The sequence below is a fragment of the Eurytemora carolleeae genome, unplaced genomic scaffold (assembly GCF_000591075.1).
Source record: "Eurytemora carolleeae unplaced genomic scaffold, Eaff_2.0 scaffold397, whole genome shotgun sequence".
Classification (NCBI taxonomy): domain Eukaryota; kingdom Metazoa; phylum Arthropoda; class Copepoda; order Calanoida; family Temoridae; genus Eurytemora; species Eurytemora carolleeae.
This window is the reverse complement of record NW_019396371.1, coordinates 149,015-168,200: the sequence shown is the minus strand read 5'-3', so window position 1 is coordinate 168,200 and position 19,186 is coordinate 149,015. Positions and strand designations below refer to the sequence as shown.

Sequence of the window (19,186 nt, the reverse complement as noted above, 5' to 3'; positions counted from 1 at the left end):
TAAAATAGATTTGTAATTTAAGGGGTGATGGAAGATATTAAATCTTCAGAATGGAGAGACAGTGTATATCTACCTGAAAAACGTAAACCAGTTCCCGAACTAGTTCCAGCTCCGAGGTTTGGGTTGGACCAGGGACTACTCCAGGTATAGTCTGAGATACACCCGGGACACGTCCAGCCTAAATCATATGATAAACTAATCGAAAACTAGTTCAATCAATTTAATGTTCATCTAATTATATACCGGATCAATCAACCAACGAGCCAACCAGTTAACCAAAATACCCCCACCAAACCAAGCAACCCACCCATCCAACCAAATCCAGTTCCAAAGAAAACTAGAAATCCTACCCCTATAGCGTACAGATTAGGCTGGGACTGGGATGATGCAATTTTGGCTAATCCGTCCACCTCGGTTCCATTCATCAACACTGAGTTTGGTCGGGACCTAAACCAAATATTAGTTACGTCTTACTTGAAAAATGTAAAAAGAGCTAATTAGTTCAAATTTAAAGAACATTTAAGCTTTGCACATAGCACATTTTCCAGTTATAACGGTAACCTTGGGCAAAGGAAGCAACAAATGGAGAATATAAAAATTCTCTCGTACGTATGACGGTAACTTGTAGTAAAATTAATTTAAGAGTTGTTCCTTTTATAAAAAGTTATTTTATGTCTAAAGGAAGGGGAGATGGGGGTTTACCTAGGTTTAGGTGGTACAGGCGGATGATAAGAATCAGCATATTTACTGCTTCGGTTTGTAGACTGCACTAGGGAAAGATTTGAGGATAGATGAAGAAGGTTGGAAGATTGGTGAAGGGTGTTACTGGAGCTGTGTAGAGGTGCTGAGCTGGATGTTGGAGGCTGTATAGAGGACAGAGAGGAGAAACCACTGGATCTACTAGACAGGAAACAATTTCAGTTAAATTAAAGAGTTTTACATAAGAAGAAAACTGGTTGAACAAAATTCAAGTTTCGCAGATCGTAAAAAGCCAAAGGTCAATTATTTAAAAAACCTTGGAATTCAATCTCTTATACATACTTTCACCTTAAAAATAAAAACTAAAGCTTAGCAATACTCTGTACCTGGGATTATAGGACTGCGTTAATGGGGTAGAAAATGCGTAAATTTGCGTATCCTTACGTTCCCCTGCACTGCTAAGAAATGACAGAATGCTGGGTAGGTTACGTAAAATCTTGCATTTGCGTAGATTATCAAGAAGTTCGGACATACGCACTGCATCATTCTGCCGCCCATCTCTAGAAAAACAAAGGAGTTAAATGGAATAGGCATAGAAAAATGGTAACATTTCAATTCATAACAACGAAAACTATAAAATTTACGCATACACGTTTAATACCTCGAGTATGATTGTAAAATTGTAATTCATTTCTCACATAAAATGTCAGATATGTTTTTTTAAATGTTTTATTCATTGAATTGGGAAAATTAACTAATAGTCTAGGAAACAATGTGAAGTTTTGGAAAAAAAGTTTGATGTTTAAATTTAATTTTTTTCCCCAAAAGATTAAAATTTTGTTTAATACAATTCTTGAAAATATATTCCCCGGGGTACTTGAATTTTGACGTTTTTGGGGATAAAATAAAAAATTCGACATCTAAGGATTGCCCCCCCCCCTAGAAGAAAATATACACCCTATATCTCTACCTTCAGTATTTTATTCCTGGATAATATGAAGAAAATTATTAGGAGTCATAATATGCTTCTTTAAATATGAATAACTTTTCAGGCGGCGGTGCAATCATTAACAAAATTTAAAACGAATGTATACTATAAACTATAAAGCGTTCCATATCATATTATCTCCCAGCTTTCACGTCAAGATACGCATTGAAAAACAAGTATTTTCTGCATGCACATTATTATATTATGCTACCAACCAACCTGAACAGCTGCTTGACAATCCTGTCTCCTGTATTTTCCTCTCTTGATATAGATTTACTTTGCTGAACATAAAAGCCCCATTATTTACTAATATTTATCAATAATATGAAATGGTTTGAAGTAACAGATAAGAAAAACTAACTGAAAAGCCCGGCGTTGCCTGTGAAATAAAAATGTAGCTAACATAGTAACATAGGGCGAAAAAATTCGACATGTTTTTCTTTCAAAAACAATTCCAGGGGCAACGAGATTTTTTTCTTCAAAATTCAAAAATAATTCCACGGGCAACGCTAGTGTTTATATATATGAGCGAGGAGCTTTGTTATATAGATTTTGCTAATTCATTTGATTTATATAAATTTGAAAAATCCACAGAAGAAAAATAAAAATCAGCGAAGCTTAAGTTTATTTTTTTTTAACAAAAAATTATGCATTATCTTTTTATTACCTTTTTTAAGAAACATTAAAATTATTACAAGACGCGAAGCGCCTTGAAATCCTAGTTGGATTAAATTTGACTGACCTGCATGCTCGCCAGTAGTGCTAAACCAGATCTGAAATTGTAACATTTGAATTGAATTCATGAAACATAAACATCAAAAATATCCGAGAATTCCACGTAAAATAGATTTGTAATTTAAAGTGACCCTTCCTTTAAAGAGGGCATTCCCAATTCACACTGGTACCCTTTAAACCTTGATCTCATCAATCATCAATGTTTAATTCTGGCAATGCTCAACTGTTTCTGAAGAAATCTAAGAATTACTACTTTAGATCCCACAATTTGAAAATATTTATTTCTTCAGTTAACTCCTACCTTATTTATTATCAAATATACAGCGCATTGAGAATCGGACAATAGAGGAAAATTGCGACTACTAGTCCTTTAAGAAGACTTGGAAATAAATCTGGGTAATTTCCTAAAGAGCTAATTTTGGACCCCCCCCCCCTAGTGAGGGTAGTGGGAAATTGNCAATGCCTGGCCCCCTAGCCTGTCCTAGCCACGGCGCTCGGCTACCTAGCCTGTCCTAGCCGCAGCGCTCGGCCCAGAAAGTGTCTTAACCTAACCTCACCCTAAATAATAAAAAAGTAAATAATAAATTTGCTGAAAAATAAGTGGTCATGTACAAAATTGATAAAGGGAAGGGGGGGCGGGGGGTCCAAAAATCGTTCTCTAGGACAGGCACTAAATCTGAGCTACCTATAATGTTTGTTGATTAATTCAGTGTTTCCTCCTGCCCTGGTTAGAACTAGCTCACATAACTTCTGAAGCTGTGCACCAGGTTCATCACTATTCCGTGACATCTTTTCTTGGCTTTCAGATTTGAAATTTTCCACCTACATGTTTTCTGAAAAAAATAGAATTTAAAATCATTACAAATTTATCATAAACTAAAAAGTAAACGAGAATTTCAAATTCTTTGGACAGCTTTGTAAATGAAGCCAATAGCAAAACACGAAAATATTAAATCCCGCGAAAATAGTTTTAGAATGCCGCGTAGGGTGTTAAACCAAAGAAGCGTCAATCAATAAATACAAAGAAATATTAATTATTAGATAACAAGTTGTGTATTTCTTTCTCAGTTCATTTTAGCATGGATTTTTGATTATAAATAAAAAGTACTCAATAACAAACATAACATATACAATTAATTATTACAATAAAAAGGAACGTTTTAAGTAATTCATTTTTTCCTCCACCATGTAGTTTTCTGAAGAAAAGTATGTATATATGTGAACTACAGTACAGCAGCAGATACAACGTTCTGTATACTGAAGCCATGAAGATCAACGTTTTATTTGTTATATTTAATGATGTGCCGATCATTCACAGTTTCCTTTAAAACCCTGAAATTTTAACAGTTTAAATACATTTATGATTTTATATTTGTCGGTTAAATTTTTTTAATATAAATTAACAGTTCACAGATCTGTGTTTAACCATTTTTCTTATTTATCAAGTTAGTCACCATAGTTTAGATACTTTACCTTTACAAACTAAGTAATTTTATTAATCAATTGTTTTTTGGCCTATATGGACTTTAGCGTACATTAGCTCTACAGAGGCGTACACAAGGAGGCCATTTGGAAACTCAGAATCCTCCCCCCCCCGTGATCAGTAAAATCTATGATTTTCAGGCCCCAATGAAATGCAAAAATTAAAGTTATTGCTTAATCTAGAAATAATGGTCGAGTTGCAGAAAAAAATGCTATTTGTTTCTAAGACATTAAAAAAGACTTAGTTCCTCTGATTCTTTCGTGAATAAAATGTTTTTGGTTTATTGTTCCCCCAGAAAAAATATGAACCCCTACGCTAATTTGATTAAAGGCACCTGAGACAAAATCTACATTTAGTTAGTATTCCTGTGATTTCACACTCTTTTCTTTCTGAACAAAATAAATCAGATATAACTAAAAAAAGGACTAAAAAATATGTTTACCTGACTGATTTATCCGACTAAAGTGAGATTTGGCCAGTTTCTAATAATTCACAACAGTAAAACACATATTACCAAAAAGTCTAAGTATGATGCAGAGAAAATAATTCAATAGAACTGTGAAAAAAATAAAGGACCGGACAAAAGTTACGATAAATAAGTCTGAAGTCATAATATTTTTTTTATGTCAATTACATTTAAAAGTAACAGCCCCCTCGTCTAAAAAAATAAATAAATACTTAAACTAATCTGAAGATTGAAAAAGAAAATTTTAAATGATTAATAAAGAACACTGTCATTCCGCTGTCAGAAGATCTCTACCACAGGTTAGGCAGTTGTACATGTAGTAACAAGATGGAAGGGATAATGTTGGAACTTCTAAAAAAAAACCCTTGTCTTTTTTGGATATTGCTAGAACTTTTTCAGGGGGTGTCAAAAGATCATATCAAATTACCTTTAGTAAGTATCTGAAGCATTATGTAATGTTGATGTATAATTGGTTTTATTTGTTTTAAAAACTTACTAACTACATCAATCAATCAATCAATCAATCAATCAATCAATCAATCAATCAATCAATCAATCAATCAATCAATCAATCAAAGTTTTAGGGATGTACTACTGCTCATATACATATACATATATAAAAACTCAGGATTAAATTACTAAATCAAGAATGAGCTATGGTCTTACAAGTTGTGCTTAAGCTTAACAAAATATGAAGGAAAATATTCTATGAATATGTTGCTTTTACTTCTGCTCTTTTCTTTATTTACTTTTAACCTATCACAGAGAAATATTTCCGTAATAATACTTTTAAAAAGTTCAACTATAGATACCTGACTTAAGAATAGGATAGACTTGACAGGTAGAAGTATCTTGAGAAGTAGACCCAAACAACCTTAAGATGTTACGCCACGTTGCTGAAATTGGACCATCAGTCAAAACACATAAACTTTTTTTTGGCATATATTAATGTGCAGACTACTGAATTATAATCTCAAATTTCAGGAAATGCCATCTAGGGAATTTTGAGTAAATCTAATTTTAAGATATTGTAGAAATCAAGTGCATTTTCAGGTCTAAAAACAAATTTTTGGTTTCAAGACTTAGGTCCCCAAATTTTGTGAATTATCCTAAGCACTCAAGTCTTAAGACATGTTTTAGCAAAGTGAACTGTTTATGTACTGCCTAAAAAATAGTTTTGAAGTGAAATCCTTAAAAATCCCATTGAAAAGACTTTTTCAGGTTGTATCAAGTCAGTCAGCCAGTTTACTTAGGGCGTTGATTTGTTACTACAATATTGTAAAACCTATGATTTGACCCCCATTTTGAAGATAACTTAGATATCCTCTGGCATGAAATCTACAGATGTTATCTTATGTATTCAATCAATTACTGTTAATCAGTTATGTATCCTAATATATTTAGATTGAAACCTGTAAATATACATTCAAATAAGTGTGTACAGTGGTTATAATTTGCTGTTTAATTATCTCTAAAGGCTTAGAAAATCGCCTAAAAATTCAGATTTTGCAAATATGTCTTATAACTGATCATCAAAAGTTACAGACTTAACTATAACTCAGAAGACTGCATATTGACATATCTGAAGAAAGAGTTTAGGTATTTTGACTTGAAACCTGATGGTCCATTTTCAGCAGTGTGAGGCACAATATTATATGGGCATTTTTCATGTTTTTTTATTTACTTAAGAAAGCTTTAAGAAGGAAAATCATTTTTTATTTTAAAGGGTTAACAGTATTACAAATAGGGAAACCTGGCTTTAAAGTTAAGGTCCTATTTATTTTAATTTTTATTCCTACATGCCTCAAACTCATTCCTGCACTAAAGAAGGAGAGGGGAGTTGTTTTAAATGTTCCAATATCCTTGACAGGTACATAATGCAAGGTTGGACTTAACTTACTTTGTTGTTATGTCCACTCCATGCACTTCTTCATGATGCATACCTTAATAAAGCTGAACTGAAGATGCTTACATTTACAAATAAAAATAGGGTTAATAGAAAATTTAAGTATTAAAACTTTCCTGCATCCTGTATGGTTTGAAAGCAAGCAGGAACATCAATCTTTTCAATCTTGCTTCTGAGATTTAAGCAATCTCAGTTTCTGGATTAATTTGCTTTTAAGTCACATTCAGGGGTATTTAATAAATGAGGTATGTATAATCATTCTTTTCATGTGACCTTCTGACATGGGAATAGGAGGACGGGACTGTTGGAGAGTGCTATAAAAATCAGAAATATTAATTTGACAATTAAAAATGAAACAAAATAACTTTACACCATACAATTACTTAAAATTCCTTTGACACTGGGTGCATCTAAAACAGCTTTTCTTGTGCTGTGTTAGTGTGTGGAAATCAACATTGGATGTCTCTATTTTCTCATCACAATGCTCACAGTCGACAACATCTAAAAAAAAAAGTTTTTAAAAGCTTTTGTGTTTATATGCCTGTAGTCTATGTGTACCAGTGGGGCAGATTATTAACTGCCTGGTGAATAGTGTATTCAGATATTTTGTCAGTTAAAAGATGCCATCCTAGCAATCATGCTTATAAAGCGTGGAAAATCCAAGTTGACCTCAGGTTCTACTTAAAACTCGGGCCAATAGATTAGCTCCACAAGGCAACATGAATAGAATTTGCCCGGCTAAAGCTGAATTTATCAGCAGTCTCGAAGAAGTAGTTCCTAAACAATGGAGGCAAGCCAATGTTACACCTATATTTAAAAAGGCAAAAAATTTGAAACTTCTAATTACAGACCTGTTTCTCTAACATGTGTAGCTGGCAAAGTTATGGAATCCTTGTTAAAAGATGTAATTGTAGAACATTTAAATGAAAATAATCTTATTTTCTCTTCTCAACATGGATTTGTGAAAAATCGTTCCTGTTTAACAAACCTTTTGGAATACCTTGAAACATTACAGGATTTAGTTGATAAAGGAAATTCTGTTGTTGTTGCATACCTAGACTTCAGTAAAGCCTTTGATAAAGTTCCTCACAAGAGGCTGAATGTCATTTTGGAAGCTCACGGTATTACAGGAAAACTTAAGGAGTGGATTGTTTCATGGCTTAGTGATAGACAACAGAGAGTAGTGCTAAATGGTGAAAACTCGAAGTGGTTACCAGTTACATCTGGGGTCCCGCAAGGCTCAGTCCTCGGCCCTATTCTTTTCATTATATTTATTAACATTTTTGATCTAGATATTAGTGAAGAAGTGAACATTCTGTCCAAGTTTGCAGATGATGCAAAGGTTGGAAGAATAGTGAATAATTTGGAAGATGCTGAGAAGATGCAGCGGGTTCTTGTCAGGCTAATGGAATGGGCTGACACCTGGCAGATGAATTTCAATCTTGGAAAGTGTCAAATACTGCACTTTGGAAGGGACAGACAGGATACAGTGTATTCTCTTGGAGGCTATCCTCCAGCAGGTTGTATCCTCACAGACCCAGGCTGTGAAAGAGACATTGGAGTTATTATTAGTACTGATATGAAGCCTTCCAAACAGTGCATAACTGCTGCAAAGAAAGCAAATCAAACCTTGGGCATTATGGCAAGAGCATTCTCATACCGAGATAAAAAGGTTTGGCTTAAACTCTATACTATATATGTCAGGCCTCTACTTGAATATGCTGTGCAGGCATGGAACCCTTGGATGGCAAAAGATATTAAAGTTCTTGAAGACATTCAAAAATGAGCAGTGAGAATGACCTCTGGTCTCAAAGGAAAATGCTATGAAGAAAAGCTAAAAGAGGTTGGACTCTATAGTCTGGAGGAAAGAAGGAAAAGAGGTGATGCAATTCAAGTATGGAAAATATTATCACAGTATGATCATGTAGATGAAAAACATTGGTTTAAAAGATGCTCAGAAAATTCAACACAAGATACCAGACTAGCCTCGAATATCCTTAATCTAAAGCATAAAAGTTTTAATAGTGAATGGAGAAAACACTCTTTTAGTGTCAGAACTCCCAAACTTTGGAATGAAATCGCTGACAATGTTAGATCTTCTAAGACTCTGAACAGTTTTAAGAGAAAATATGACGAGATGTATGGCCCAAAACATACCTAAATGTTTGTGGCTAACAAAAGCCCATGAGCCGCTTTACATGGCCACGCATGTGGCTCTCCTAGCGTGCACAATCCAAGTATCCAAGTAAGTATCCAAGTATCAAAGGAGGAAGAGAGTCTTTTAAAAGCTTCACCTTTTATTCCAATAAGTGTAGTATCGAAAATTATCTTTTTTTTAATGCTGATACATTTTTTCCCTATACTTTGTAGACTTATTCATGTCAGTTCAGGCTTTAACATTTCTTTCACTTTTCGATTGTAACTTGGTGACATGCTTAAATTCATGAGTACGCCCATTTAAATGCCAAACATGCCTGACTGATATGTTAAAGTTTACATTTGATTGTGATTGTGTTGTAACATTTAATCCTTTGATATCGTTACAATCCCAGACATAAATCCTAGGGAAATCAAGATCAATCCTTGCCCCTCATTTTTGAGGGTTAATACAAGACTTCACTTTCATTCCCAGTACCAATTCATAATTTACCCAAACCTCTCATCTTGTGTATAATATCTATCTCTCAAGATCTTGAATAAGTGGGTTTATCAATCTTCTTTTTATTGGTACAAATATATCTGTTAATATCTATTTATATTAAACCATATTCCATATATCTGTAGAGTCCCTCAGCGGTAAAACAAGTCTCCACTAGCTCTTAAGTAGGAAGAGTCCCTCAGCGGTAAAGCAAGTCTCCACTAACTCCTATATAGGAAGAGTCCCTCAGCGGTAAGATAAGTCTTCACTAGCTCTTATATAGGAAGAGTCCCTCAGTGGTAAAGCAAGTCTCCACTAACTCCTATATAGGAAGAGTCCCTCAGCGGTAAGACAAGTCTCCACTAGCTCTTAAATAGGAAGAGTCCCTCAGTGGTAAAGCAAATCTCCACCAACTCCTATGGAATGTAAAATAAGAAAATATAATAACTTTTATCATATGAACAAAAGAGGATAAGGAAGCTACCTAAAGGTAGCTGGAAGATTTAGTCTCAATTGTTTCCCACCATGTACACAGGAATCTTTAGTAAAAGGCGAAAGATTTATTCGGTATGTGTGGAAGCTTGACAGGGGCGGATACAGGATTTAAGTGAGGGGGGGGGGCAAGACTTTTTAGGAACAAAAAAATGAATAATTAGGAACAAAAATTTGTGCCGCAGACGAAAATTTTTTTTGACTTAAAAGACTCAAAAAGAGTCAAAATTAATGACTACAGACTAAAAAACTAGATTTTTAAATTTTATGAACAAAATTAAAGGATTAGAACAGGAATTTAGGAACAATTAAAAGATTGTTCAGGAATTAGGAACAAAAATATTGGATTAGGACAGGGATTTAAGGTGGGTCGGACACAGGAACAGGAACAATAATAGGAACATTAGCAATTTAAGAACAAAAAGAAATGGATGAAAATTAGGAACAATATTACAATTTTGATAAATAAGTATTGATTAAGGAACATTACTAAATATGAACAATATTATAACTTAAGTTTAGTTTTTTACAAATTTTTAATTCTAAATTTATCATTAACAATAACATTTATCAAATTGGGAACATTTTTTGCCTCAAAATCTCAGGGGAGGGCTACGCCCCTCCCAGAATCTTTCAGGTGGGGGGGGGGGGCGAATGCCCCCCCGCCCCCCCTTGTATCCGCCACTGAAGCTTGAGTATGAAATATAGTTCTATTTTTCATCATTTATAACAAGGGTCATATTAAAAAACAATGTTTCTATGTAAGCAATTTGTAGGCCTACCTAAATTTATAAAATCAGAACTTTTATACCAGACATGTACACAGGGGGGGCAGTAGTCCTCTTGCCCCCTCCTGGATCGCTCAAGGGGGGCCCTGCCCCAACCCTGTGATTTATGAGCAAAGGTAAAAATCAGGTATTCTGGGTAATAAAAAAGAGCTCATCATCAAAGGGGTGTTTTCCCCCTTAAAAAGTATAGCTGAAAATTTTCTTGGCGCTTTGCACCATTAATATTTTCAAATTTTATCGTGGTATTTCCCTTTTATCTAAAATCTCCCCCCACCCCCCTGAATACTTGATAAACAACTATAGCTATATGCATTATGCAAGCGTTTGGCATGTTTTCCCGAAAATACTGAAGGATACAATTTAATATATAGTCCGTGGACTACAAAGGTAAGTAGTCTCAGGAATTGAGAGAACTATACAGAGGGATACATTATAATATATAGTCCTTGAATCGGGACTACAGTGGACTAATAAGGGAGTAGTCTCATGAGTCATGAGACTACTCAGGACTTCAGAGGGCAATACAGAACTATACAAATGGATACATTGTAACATGTAGTCCCTGAATTGGGACCACAGTGGACTAGAAAGGGGAAAAGTCTCAGGAAACTACTCAGGACTACAGAGGGTAATACATTTACAGATAGATACATTATAATATGTAGTCCTTGAATTGGGACTACAGTGGACTAGAAGTAGTCTCAGGCTTAATTCCTGTGTACTAGCCTATTTTGAACAAAGAAAATTGAATCTTTTTGTCTGTCAAACCCATACAATTGAGATTTAGTTTCAACTGCAGTGCTGCCATCTTCCGAATTGATTAGAAAGAGGATTGTAAAGCTTGGGAGGTACACCCTATTGGCCAATATCACCTTATCAGCTGGCATTCCAACGTAATGAGACTGTATCTATCAATTTCTCAATTTGACCATATTCTATGGAAATTTCCAATTAATATTATGATTTTTTAATCTTACATAAATCCTTGTGATATATCAGGATGGTAAGTCAAAGTTTATGCTTATTCTTTATAGCAAGAAACTATAGAATTCAGTAAATTTAATTTTGTTTAAAAATAAAGAAAAGAGTAATCATAATTTTTTACTGCTCCCATAAGAGCATTCAGAAATTGCATTAGATGACGATATTTCACATCAACTCTGGTTATAGTTTTCTACTAGCTATAACAGTATCTCTCTATTCAATCATTGGTTACTGTATCGCCACTTGGCAAAGTTAACAAAAACTACCAGCTGAAAACTTTAGAATGGGATATCCTTCATCCCGAGATCAGTTAATTAATCTGAAGATTAATAACAAGAGGAGGACAAGCAATTTTTAATCTCAAGATTAAAAAATTAATTAAGCATTATAATTCCAATATCAACTGTTCGAAAGTTCCCAGCTCAGTTCATTGTTTTGTAATATACATCTTGGTTATGATGGCAATAAAAGTAAGGTTTTTCTTATCTGAAATAAATTGCTTTCTTTGTAGTCTTTTGAAGATTGACCTGATCATTCTATAGAGCAAAAGATACATTGTGCATCAGGAATAATCTTTGGAGCTGAAGCAAAGTAAAGCCATCTATATTCAAATGAGCCCAGCTGAAAAAGGAATAAATCCTTCTAGAATCAATAAATCATTTTTAATGTTACACTTGTGTCACTGTGTACTATCCTATTAAATTAACTATTGTGATTCAGATATTGTAACAACTTCAGAGAAATTATCAAAAAATCAATTGAAACCAATATTTCTCTCTCGACTTGGGTTTCACTCCTCCACCAAGTTTCCATGTCTAACTCTTAAGTTCTACACAAACTGTTTGATTTGGACCAAGCTTATCTTTCATAAATCAATTTACAACTCTAACCTACTTCTCCAGAATCTTTATTCAGATTTATAACAGGTGCTATTTTCAGGAATAATTTATTGCTTAGTAAATTTAAGGAAATCATTGGCATTCACTGTATATAAGGGGATAGCGCGAACGCAGTCCCCCACTATCAAAAATTACGCGTTCGAGTTACCCACATTTGGGGTAATCGTAGGGGTCAGCCCAACCTTAGTGCAATGGAAAGGCCTCACCCTAGAGGAACCGCCTTCTTGATCACGGTTAACCTCCACGCCAGGTAAGTATGTCTATGGATTTGTGTTCTTGCATATTAGTCTAAAGGATAGGAGAAACGAACAGTAGCTTTTATCAAATGAGAGCATTAGAGCTTGGTTCTCACATCTTGCAGGCTTTCGACATTACATTATTTGCAAAAGATGATAAAATTATATTTAATATCAATTATAAGGCCCAGGCTAATAAACAGCATTATTTTAGTAAACTATCAGTAGTGTCACCAAGTGGTATGTTTTGAAGACAAAAATGCTTGTAAAATTCCGAAATTTCTGTCCAATAGGAGACCAGCATCGTTCTTCTACATGAAATTCCTTGTCATAAAGCGCTCACAAATATTCTGGAAAATGCTCACAATTGTTCAATACAATATTGATTTTTTATACATGTTAGTCGTTAAGCAATAGGATACTAAATAATGACTCTCACAGAGGCGCAACTTTGGGGGGCAGCCGGGCGCGCGCCTTCCCCTAGCACCTGAGAGGGGGGGGGCCCCCCCCCCCCCCCCTGCAGAATGACAAGAAAGACAGAATGGCGAAAATCAGCATCAAACAAATATTAAGAAAACCAATAGAGTTATTGCAGAAATTTTATTATACTTATAGTTAGTTTAAAAATTAATATTTTAATCTTTCTCAATTCTCAAGGCTAAAGGCTATTGTAAACATTTAATGTAAAAACGAGACCTCCACATATTTACTTTTTATAACATGATGGAAGATGTAATAAAGGTATTCTATATTCTATTTTCTATTTTTCTATTTTTTTCTTTCAGTCAATTAATAAAGAAATTGAGTCTTTGCCACAAACTCAAATATTTAAACCTTTGATATTTCAAATTCAGAATATTTGATCTAACAGAATTCATAGTTTGAAATATCTAAGGTCTACAACCATATAGATAATGATAGATTGCGCATAAGACGTATTGAGTACTTGTGGTGTACATGAGTTCTGTAGAGAGAAATTTAAGTTAGTTTAGTCCTCATATCCTTCTTCAGTTCTCGTCAATATGATATATTGCTCAGTGAAATATTGTTGTTCAAATAGTTCCATTCCCGAAGTTATTTTACACTCTATTCGGGAGGAATGGTTAAACCTAGTAGATTGGAAAAGACCCAATCCGAATGTTATCTGCAACAAACATTTTCCTAGTTATATAAAAGTGAATGGGAAAAAGTTGTCAAAGTCTGCTGTTCCCTCAATTTTTAACATTATTGGAGCTGTTCAGAACTGCTCCCTGGAACGAACATAATTATACCGTCCAGCTATTAAAAAGCTAAAGAAAATGTATGACGAAACACAAGAAAAGGGAAAAAATTCCAAAATCAGAGTTATTCCCTCAAAGCTCAAAATAGAAAACTCGACGAAAAAATTCGCAAAATGCAAACTTAGTTTAATAATATAAAAAGATTTGTGACTATTATGAATATACAATTAATTCTGCATTTTATTTAGTATTTGTAATTGATTTAACGCAAGGGCTTAGTGCGAATCCTTAACATTTCACATGATGGAGAAGTGAAAACAATGCAATAAAAACTAAATGTGTGTTTCAGTATTGATCCTTGTGATTAAGTGGGGAAGTGGGCCGATCCTAGTGGTACTGCAATACTAGGCCAACCCATGATAAAGCCGGAGCAAGCTCCTTAACTTCATCCCCTAACAAAAATAAGTTTAATATCGAAGGGGACACATGGTCCCCGTATCAGATATTAAGCTGATAAGAACAGATACTACACTTTGATCTTAGCCAAAAGGCCGAGAAGCGATACCATGTAATGATTCGCATGAGTATTTGTTATTTGGGTAGACACTAGAAAATGGAACAAACATTTAAGAGATGATGAATTTGAAATCATATCATTCCAGGAAAAACTATCGCATAAAATAATGTTAAAATATTTATTATCTAAGTGTTTATTTTAGTGTATGAACTAAATCTATCCTTCTGAAGTAATTACTAGGGTTGCCATCTATGTGTAAATATTAATTGACTTCCATATTATATGTCTACTGCTCTGATTGGACTAAAACTATCCAAAAGCAATGCAATTGGTCAATTCATCCAAAGCATATCCTATTGGATATTCTAGAGTACCGGTTACCCAGGAGATACTTCAGTGATAGATAGATAGAGTAAAGCATATGGATAGATTGATTGTGGAAAGCTGAGAGCAGCTGCAAGCTCTATGATAGCTAGCCGTAACCCTGATAGGGCCCCAACTCTCACAACACGTGGTGATATAACTGTCATTACTATATACAGATCTAGCTTATAAAACACACACAATTCATTACAAAATTGATGGGGCGCTTCACGCCCAATTTCCTAGTAATATAAATGTTGCTCTTCAAATATTAATGAAAGTAAAGATTTATGAAGTTAATACTTAAAAATGCACTTAATTTTAATTTACACAAATGATCAAACATCCATGCTATTTCGAGGAGAAAACTAGGTTTTAATACATAAAAACTAAAAACTGCAGCTTTCATATATGTACATACTTTTCTTGTCTGTCTGTTCTGCCTGTTTGTTTGTTTGCATCAAATAACGTAAAAACGGCGGAAACTTTGGGGCCCAAATTTTGTGTGGGACCTCACATATATGACCCCAAGGAATGAAATTATGGATGATTAAATTGTTAAAATTCACCTCAAACAAATTTTGATTTTCATTAAATTTTGAAATTCCAAGACTTATTTTTATAAAATTTGTGAACTTTTTGTTTTTGTTTTATGCAGTATACATTAAGAGAAAATGTCCACAGTTGAAATATAAGATGGGTGTTAATTGTGCTCTGAAAGCCTAGTAACTAAAAAATTACACAAAATATAATATATAGTTTTTAAAACTTAATTATTTACCTTTCTTGAGAACCTCCTTGCTTTCTGGACAAACCTAAAATATATAAAAAGGGTTTCCCACATTTGATTGTGCATATTCACGGGCAGCCGTAGTACATTTGAATTACCGAGACGGGTCAACCTTTCCGGTCCCAGTTTGTACTGTACCTGCCTCTATGGACAGGACTAGCCAGTGCAACAAGGTTGACGAGATCCGACTTTATGCTTCATATAGGTTGAATTTACTTTTACTAAAGGGGCAGAGGTGCGTGTAAATTGCTCTAAATTACGCCATTTTCAGAACTAAACTAAAATTTTTAAAAGATAGATTTAAAAAATTGTATAAGGTCTACATACTTTTCTGTGCGTAATTTGCAAGCTTTAAAACTTAAAGATAATGATATGGAATGCTCTGTACATAAATAGATGATAAAACTATTTCAAAAATTCTAAATTTCTTACTTTCCTTCTATTCTGTGCAGACATTTTAACATTCCCACTTGGTGAAGGACCCAGGTGTAAATTTCTATTTTCTTTGATAACTTCAATAGTATCTTTAAATACGCTTTCAGTAATACTAGTTTCCAATTCATTTCCTTCTTTACAGTAATGATTCCCAAAGCACTCTTTTTCTTCCGCATCAGATTCAGAATACAAGCAACAAATCCTGGAACAAATTTTTCTTCAAAGAATGATTTAAAAAAAAAATTGAGCTTTACCTGCAACAATTTTTAAATTGTGATGTGTCTGGGCCTAGGTCATGATCTAATAGATGAGTGGCAAGAATAACAGCATCTCCTAAGTAGTTAAATCAATTTAAAATGTGCATATTATTCACACAAGTCTAGCATAAAAATATTTCCCTAATTAAAATCAGCAAACAAACTATAACCATATATTCTTTTTTATTTTTTTGATCCAGATGGTAAGTGGGGAAGTGGGCCGATCCTAGTGGTACTGCAATACTAGGCCAACCCATGATAAAGCCGGAGCAAGCTCCTTAACTTCATCCCCTAACAAAAATAAGTTTAATATCGAAGGGGACACATGGTCCCCGTATCAGATATTAAGCTGATAAGAACAGATACTACACTTTGATCTTAGCCAAAAGGCCGAGAAGCGATATTAAGGGGATAGCGCGAACGCAGTCCCCCACTATCAAAAATTACGCGTTCGAGTTACCCACATTTGGGGTAATCGTAGGGGTCAGCCCAACCGTAGTGCAATGGAAAGGCCTCACCCTAGAGGAACCTCCTTCTTGATCACGGTTAACCTCCACGCCAGGTAAGTATGCCTAAACTTCATGTCCTCTGGTTATTTGTTTTCTGTGTAGATGAAATAAAAGACATCCTTTTTTGAGCTAGAAGTAATAGGATATTATTGGCAGAAATGACGCATCATATTTGTTAAATATTATGAGAAACAATTTTGACTTGGAAAATAAAGCTGTATTAAATTATCTTAGCATGTTTATCAGTGATACAAATTATGACTAGTATGTTCATCTATTGGTGTACATTATTACTAATTCACCAAATCCTTTTCTAGCATTACAGAATTTATGACCAATACCAGGTTAGAAAGTTTAAATTGAACCAATGACTGAGTAGCATTTACACAGCATGTCTAATGAGTAGTCTATCGGTAGGACCCGGGGTTACGCTCACAAATTTCCTTGCTTAAAGTAGCTCACAAATTCTTCAATTCAATTCAAATCATTATTGCATGCATTGGTAATATTTTACCAGTTAATATTTTCATCTTGCATATTTTACAAATGCTCATCTTCATCTCAACATTCTAAAATATTAACATATTAAAAATTAGATAACATGGAAGAAAGAACTATCACACAAGTTCAAAACTCTCCAGATATGGTGGTGCTATAATATTGAAATAGTAAATTTTAAATGAAAAATTGAGCACAACAAAACAAGGGAAAATCTTAAAAACTGAATGTGTAAAAGCATGCATTTAATAATTTATAAATCATTAGGTGATCAGTTTGCAGCTATAAAGTTTAGGTCTATCTTGCAGTTTATCACAGGAATGATCAACTGTTAAAAATATATCAAATAAACAAATATTGTACCTCTAAATTCAGAGCTCTAGGATTAAGAAGAACCCCCGGGTGGACCTAAATAATCATCTTGTTAGGGTTCAATAGCTTTTATCAATGCACATATTTGTATAAAAAATATTGTATGCAATTAAGTCAACTCAGGAAAGTGGTTAGACACAAGACATTTATTAAAACTAAGACTTTTCTTGTGCCAAATCAACTCTCCCTCAATATATTTGATCTACAGATGAGCAATCTAAGATTTATTGTAAAGTTCTGTCAATAGTATATATAGATTAGGAAGCTACCAAAGGTAGCTCGAAGATAAATATTATTAGTCTCAATTGTTGCCCCCCATACACGGAAATCTTTAGTAAAAGGCGAAAGATTTATTCGGTATGTGTGGAAGGCTTGAGTATACCAATCAAGTTTCATGACTTGGTATATGTAAATCGGGTAGCAAACAAGAAAAGCATTTTACTTGTTGAGTTAAAATATTCTAATAATTTGTTCTAAAAATACTTCACTAGTTTGCTTATATATCTAGATTTTTAATAGAATAATATTTGTGGGCATGCATCTAGGAAAAATACTTATTTTAGTGCACTCTTTTATACTGTCATCTATTGGAGAGCTGGAAAACTATGTTCAATAAGATCAAGTGCAATGCTATGCCATTTCAGACTTGTGATTGGCGAATGAAACCTAACTTTCTTTCTATTGGCCAGCTCAGCACGCGGGAAACACACAGCTGTAAGTTTGGCTAACTCGCATTCTCCAACTTTCTCTCTCACCAGCTGCTATATTCTGGATCTATCTATCTATATCAATTCTAGCAGCTGTAATTATCGTCAAACTCCAGCTGCTATTCTGTATTCTCACTCCATGTGGAGGTATTAGTAAGATTGAAATAGACAAAACAGATTCAGATTAGAAATGAATAGTATGAATGAAATAAAAATGCAACCCCCCCCCCATTTAAAAATAAATATTAACATTATTTAAGACAAAATTAAAGTAATAGTTTATTTTTTGTCCTCTTTGAGTAATAAATATTATACTGAACAGATGCAATTATGAATAATTAAAAAGTGTACTTTCAATAAATAGTACATAACCATATTTGCAGTAATAAATCAATTTGTAAAGGTGATATCACCATTATAAAGTACCACTCAGACGATGACATGTTCAATTCAAAGACTATAAGGTCTCCGAGCGATCATCAATGTTTCAATCCTTCACAAGATTAAAACCTTTTCACGCTCTGAACACGCCATGTGTCTCATCATCATGGCTGAGTAAGGTTTCAAGTTTCAGACAGGAAACTTGTCAATCATACTACAGAAATGATCCTGTGAAGTATAATCTTAACCTTAAATTGAGTTGAACTGGGTATAAATAGATTTAACACCCCTCCCAATTTCCTGGTTCTAAACTGTTTTTGGAAGTTTCAAAACCATAACATTATATAAATATTATGAATTATAAGATTATGTTTCATCTGCTAGGACATCATGTACTTTATGAATCAAAAACAGCCATATTATAAAATAAGTGGTCTCAAAGTATGAACCACTATAGCCATCTGCTAGAAACTGTAAGAACTAAAGACTTCTACACATGACGTCACATCCAAGACATGTGGAATTTAAAGTCCTGAGTAGAAAAATAAACTATTACTTAAGTTGAACAGAGATGATTTTCCATTTTATGTAATTCCAATGGCTTTTAAAAATTTAATTATTGCTCAGTAAAATACTGAAATTTAGAAATTTGACATATATTAAAAAAAGTTAGATTATATTCGTCAAGGATAGAAATATAAGTATTCTGGAATGTCTTACCAAAAAATAATATTTGTTGCATAACAGAAACAATTTCATACCTTTTAGCTAAATAATACTTACTAGTTGTAGCTACACACAGACACAAATTGTTGATATGCCA

At 33.8% G+C, this 19,186-nt stretch overlaps 2 protein-coding genes and 8 non-coding genes across 16 annotated transcripts in view; all 10 read right to left on the bottom strand.

Moving 5' to 3' along the window:
- Window positions 1-37: 37 nt before the first annotated feature.
- Window positions 38-3,290, bottom strand: LOC111701895 (uncharacterized). Its single transcript, XM_023473372.1, has 7 exons — window positions 3,108-3,290; window positions 2,430-2,460; window positions 1,907-1,968; window positions 1,086-1,259; window positions 703-900; window positions 351-447; window positions 38-178 (listed from the first exon to the last, which is right to left on the bottom strand). Exons 1-7 carry the CDS (start codon window positions 3,209-3,211, stop codon window positions 38-40), a joined length of 807 nt encoding a protein of 268 aa, XP_023329140.1. The 5' UTR covers window positions 3,212-3,290.
- LOC111701899 (uncharacterized) overlaps window positions 3,252-19,186 on the bottom strand; it is a 102,201-nt gene continuing 86,266 nt past the window's right edge. For 4 of the 7 annotated variants that reach the window (XM_023473377.1, XM_023473379.1, XM_023473382.1 and 1 more), the window contains 13 exons: window positions 17,267-17,311; window positions 16,920-16,974; window positions 15,894-15,972; window positions 15,637-15,841; window positions 15,196-15,229; window positions 6,661-6,778; window positions 6,394-6,449; window positions 6,272-6,314; window positions 5,184-5,245; window positions 4,646-4,722; window positions 4,348-4,387; window positions 4,240-4,294; window positions 3,252-3,754 (listed from right to left, as the gene is read on the bottom strand). In XM_023473377.1, the coding sequence (XP_023329145.1) occupies window positions 3,703-3,754; window positions 4,240-4,294; window positions 4,348-4,387; window positions 4,646-4,722; window positions 5,184-5,245; window positions 6,272-6,314; window positions 6,394-6,449; window positions 6,661-6,778; window positions 15,196-15,229; window positions 15,637-15,841; window positions 15,894-15,972; window positions 16,920-16,974; window positions 17,267-17,311 (921 nt within the window). In that variant the 3' untranslated portion in view covers window positions 3,252-3,702. Of the gene's footprint in view, window positions 3,755-4,239; window positions 4,295-4,347; window positions 4,388-4,645; window positions 4,723-5,183; window positions 5,268-6,271; window positions 6,315-6,393; window positions 6,450-6,660; window positions 6,779-15,195; window positions 15,230-15,636; window positions 15,842-15,893; window positions 15,973-16,919; window positions 16,975-17,266; window positions 17,312-19,186 lie in introns of those variants that run through there. The other 3 variants (XM_023473380.1, XM_023473378.1, XM_023473383.1) reach the window with 3 other exon arrangements.
- LOC111701916 (U5 spliceosomal RNA) lies at window positions 9,394-9,502 on the bottom strand. Its single transcript, XR_002765300.1, has one exon. It is a non-coding gene; the product is annotated as a U5 spliceosomal RNA (small nuclear RNA).
- Window positions 11,303-11,433, bottom strand: LOC111701913 (U4 spliceosomal RNA). Its single transcript, XR_002765297.1, has one exon. It is a non-coding gene; the product is annotated as a U4 spliceosomal RNA (small nuclear RNA).
- LOC111701910 (U1 spliceosomal RNA) lies at window positions 12,172-12,336 on the bottom strand. Its single transcript, XR_002765294.1, has one exon. It is a non-coding gene; the product is annotated as a U1 spliceosomal RNA (small nuclear RNA).
- On the bottom strand, window positions 13,906-14,097 carry LOC111701919 (U2 spliceosomal RNA). Its single transcript, XR_002765303.1, has one exon. It is a non-coding gene; the product is annotated as a U2 spliceosomal RNA (small nuclear RNA).
- On the bottom strand, window positions 16,107-16,298 carry LOC111701918 (U2 spliceosomal RNA). The gene has a single exon (XR_002765302.1). It is a non-coding gene; the product is annotated as a U2 spliceosomal RNA (small nuclear RNA).
- LOC111701917 (U1 spliceosomal RNA) lies at window positions 16,302-16,466 on the bottom strand. The gene has a single exon (XR_002765301.1). It is a non-coding gene; the product is annotated as a U1 spliceosomal RNA (small nuclear RNA).
- Window positions 17,537-17,654, bottom strand: LOC111701915 (U5 spliceosomal RNA). Its single transcript, XR_002765299.1, has one exon. It is a non-coding gene; the product is annotated as a U5 spliceosomal RNA (small nuclear RNA).
- Window positions 18,407-18,608, bottom strand: LOC111701920 (small nucleolar RNA U3). Its single transcript, XR_002765304.1, has one exon. It is a non-coding gene; the product is annotated as a small nucleolar RNA U3 (small nucleolar RNA).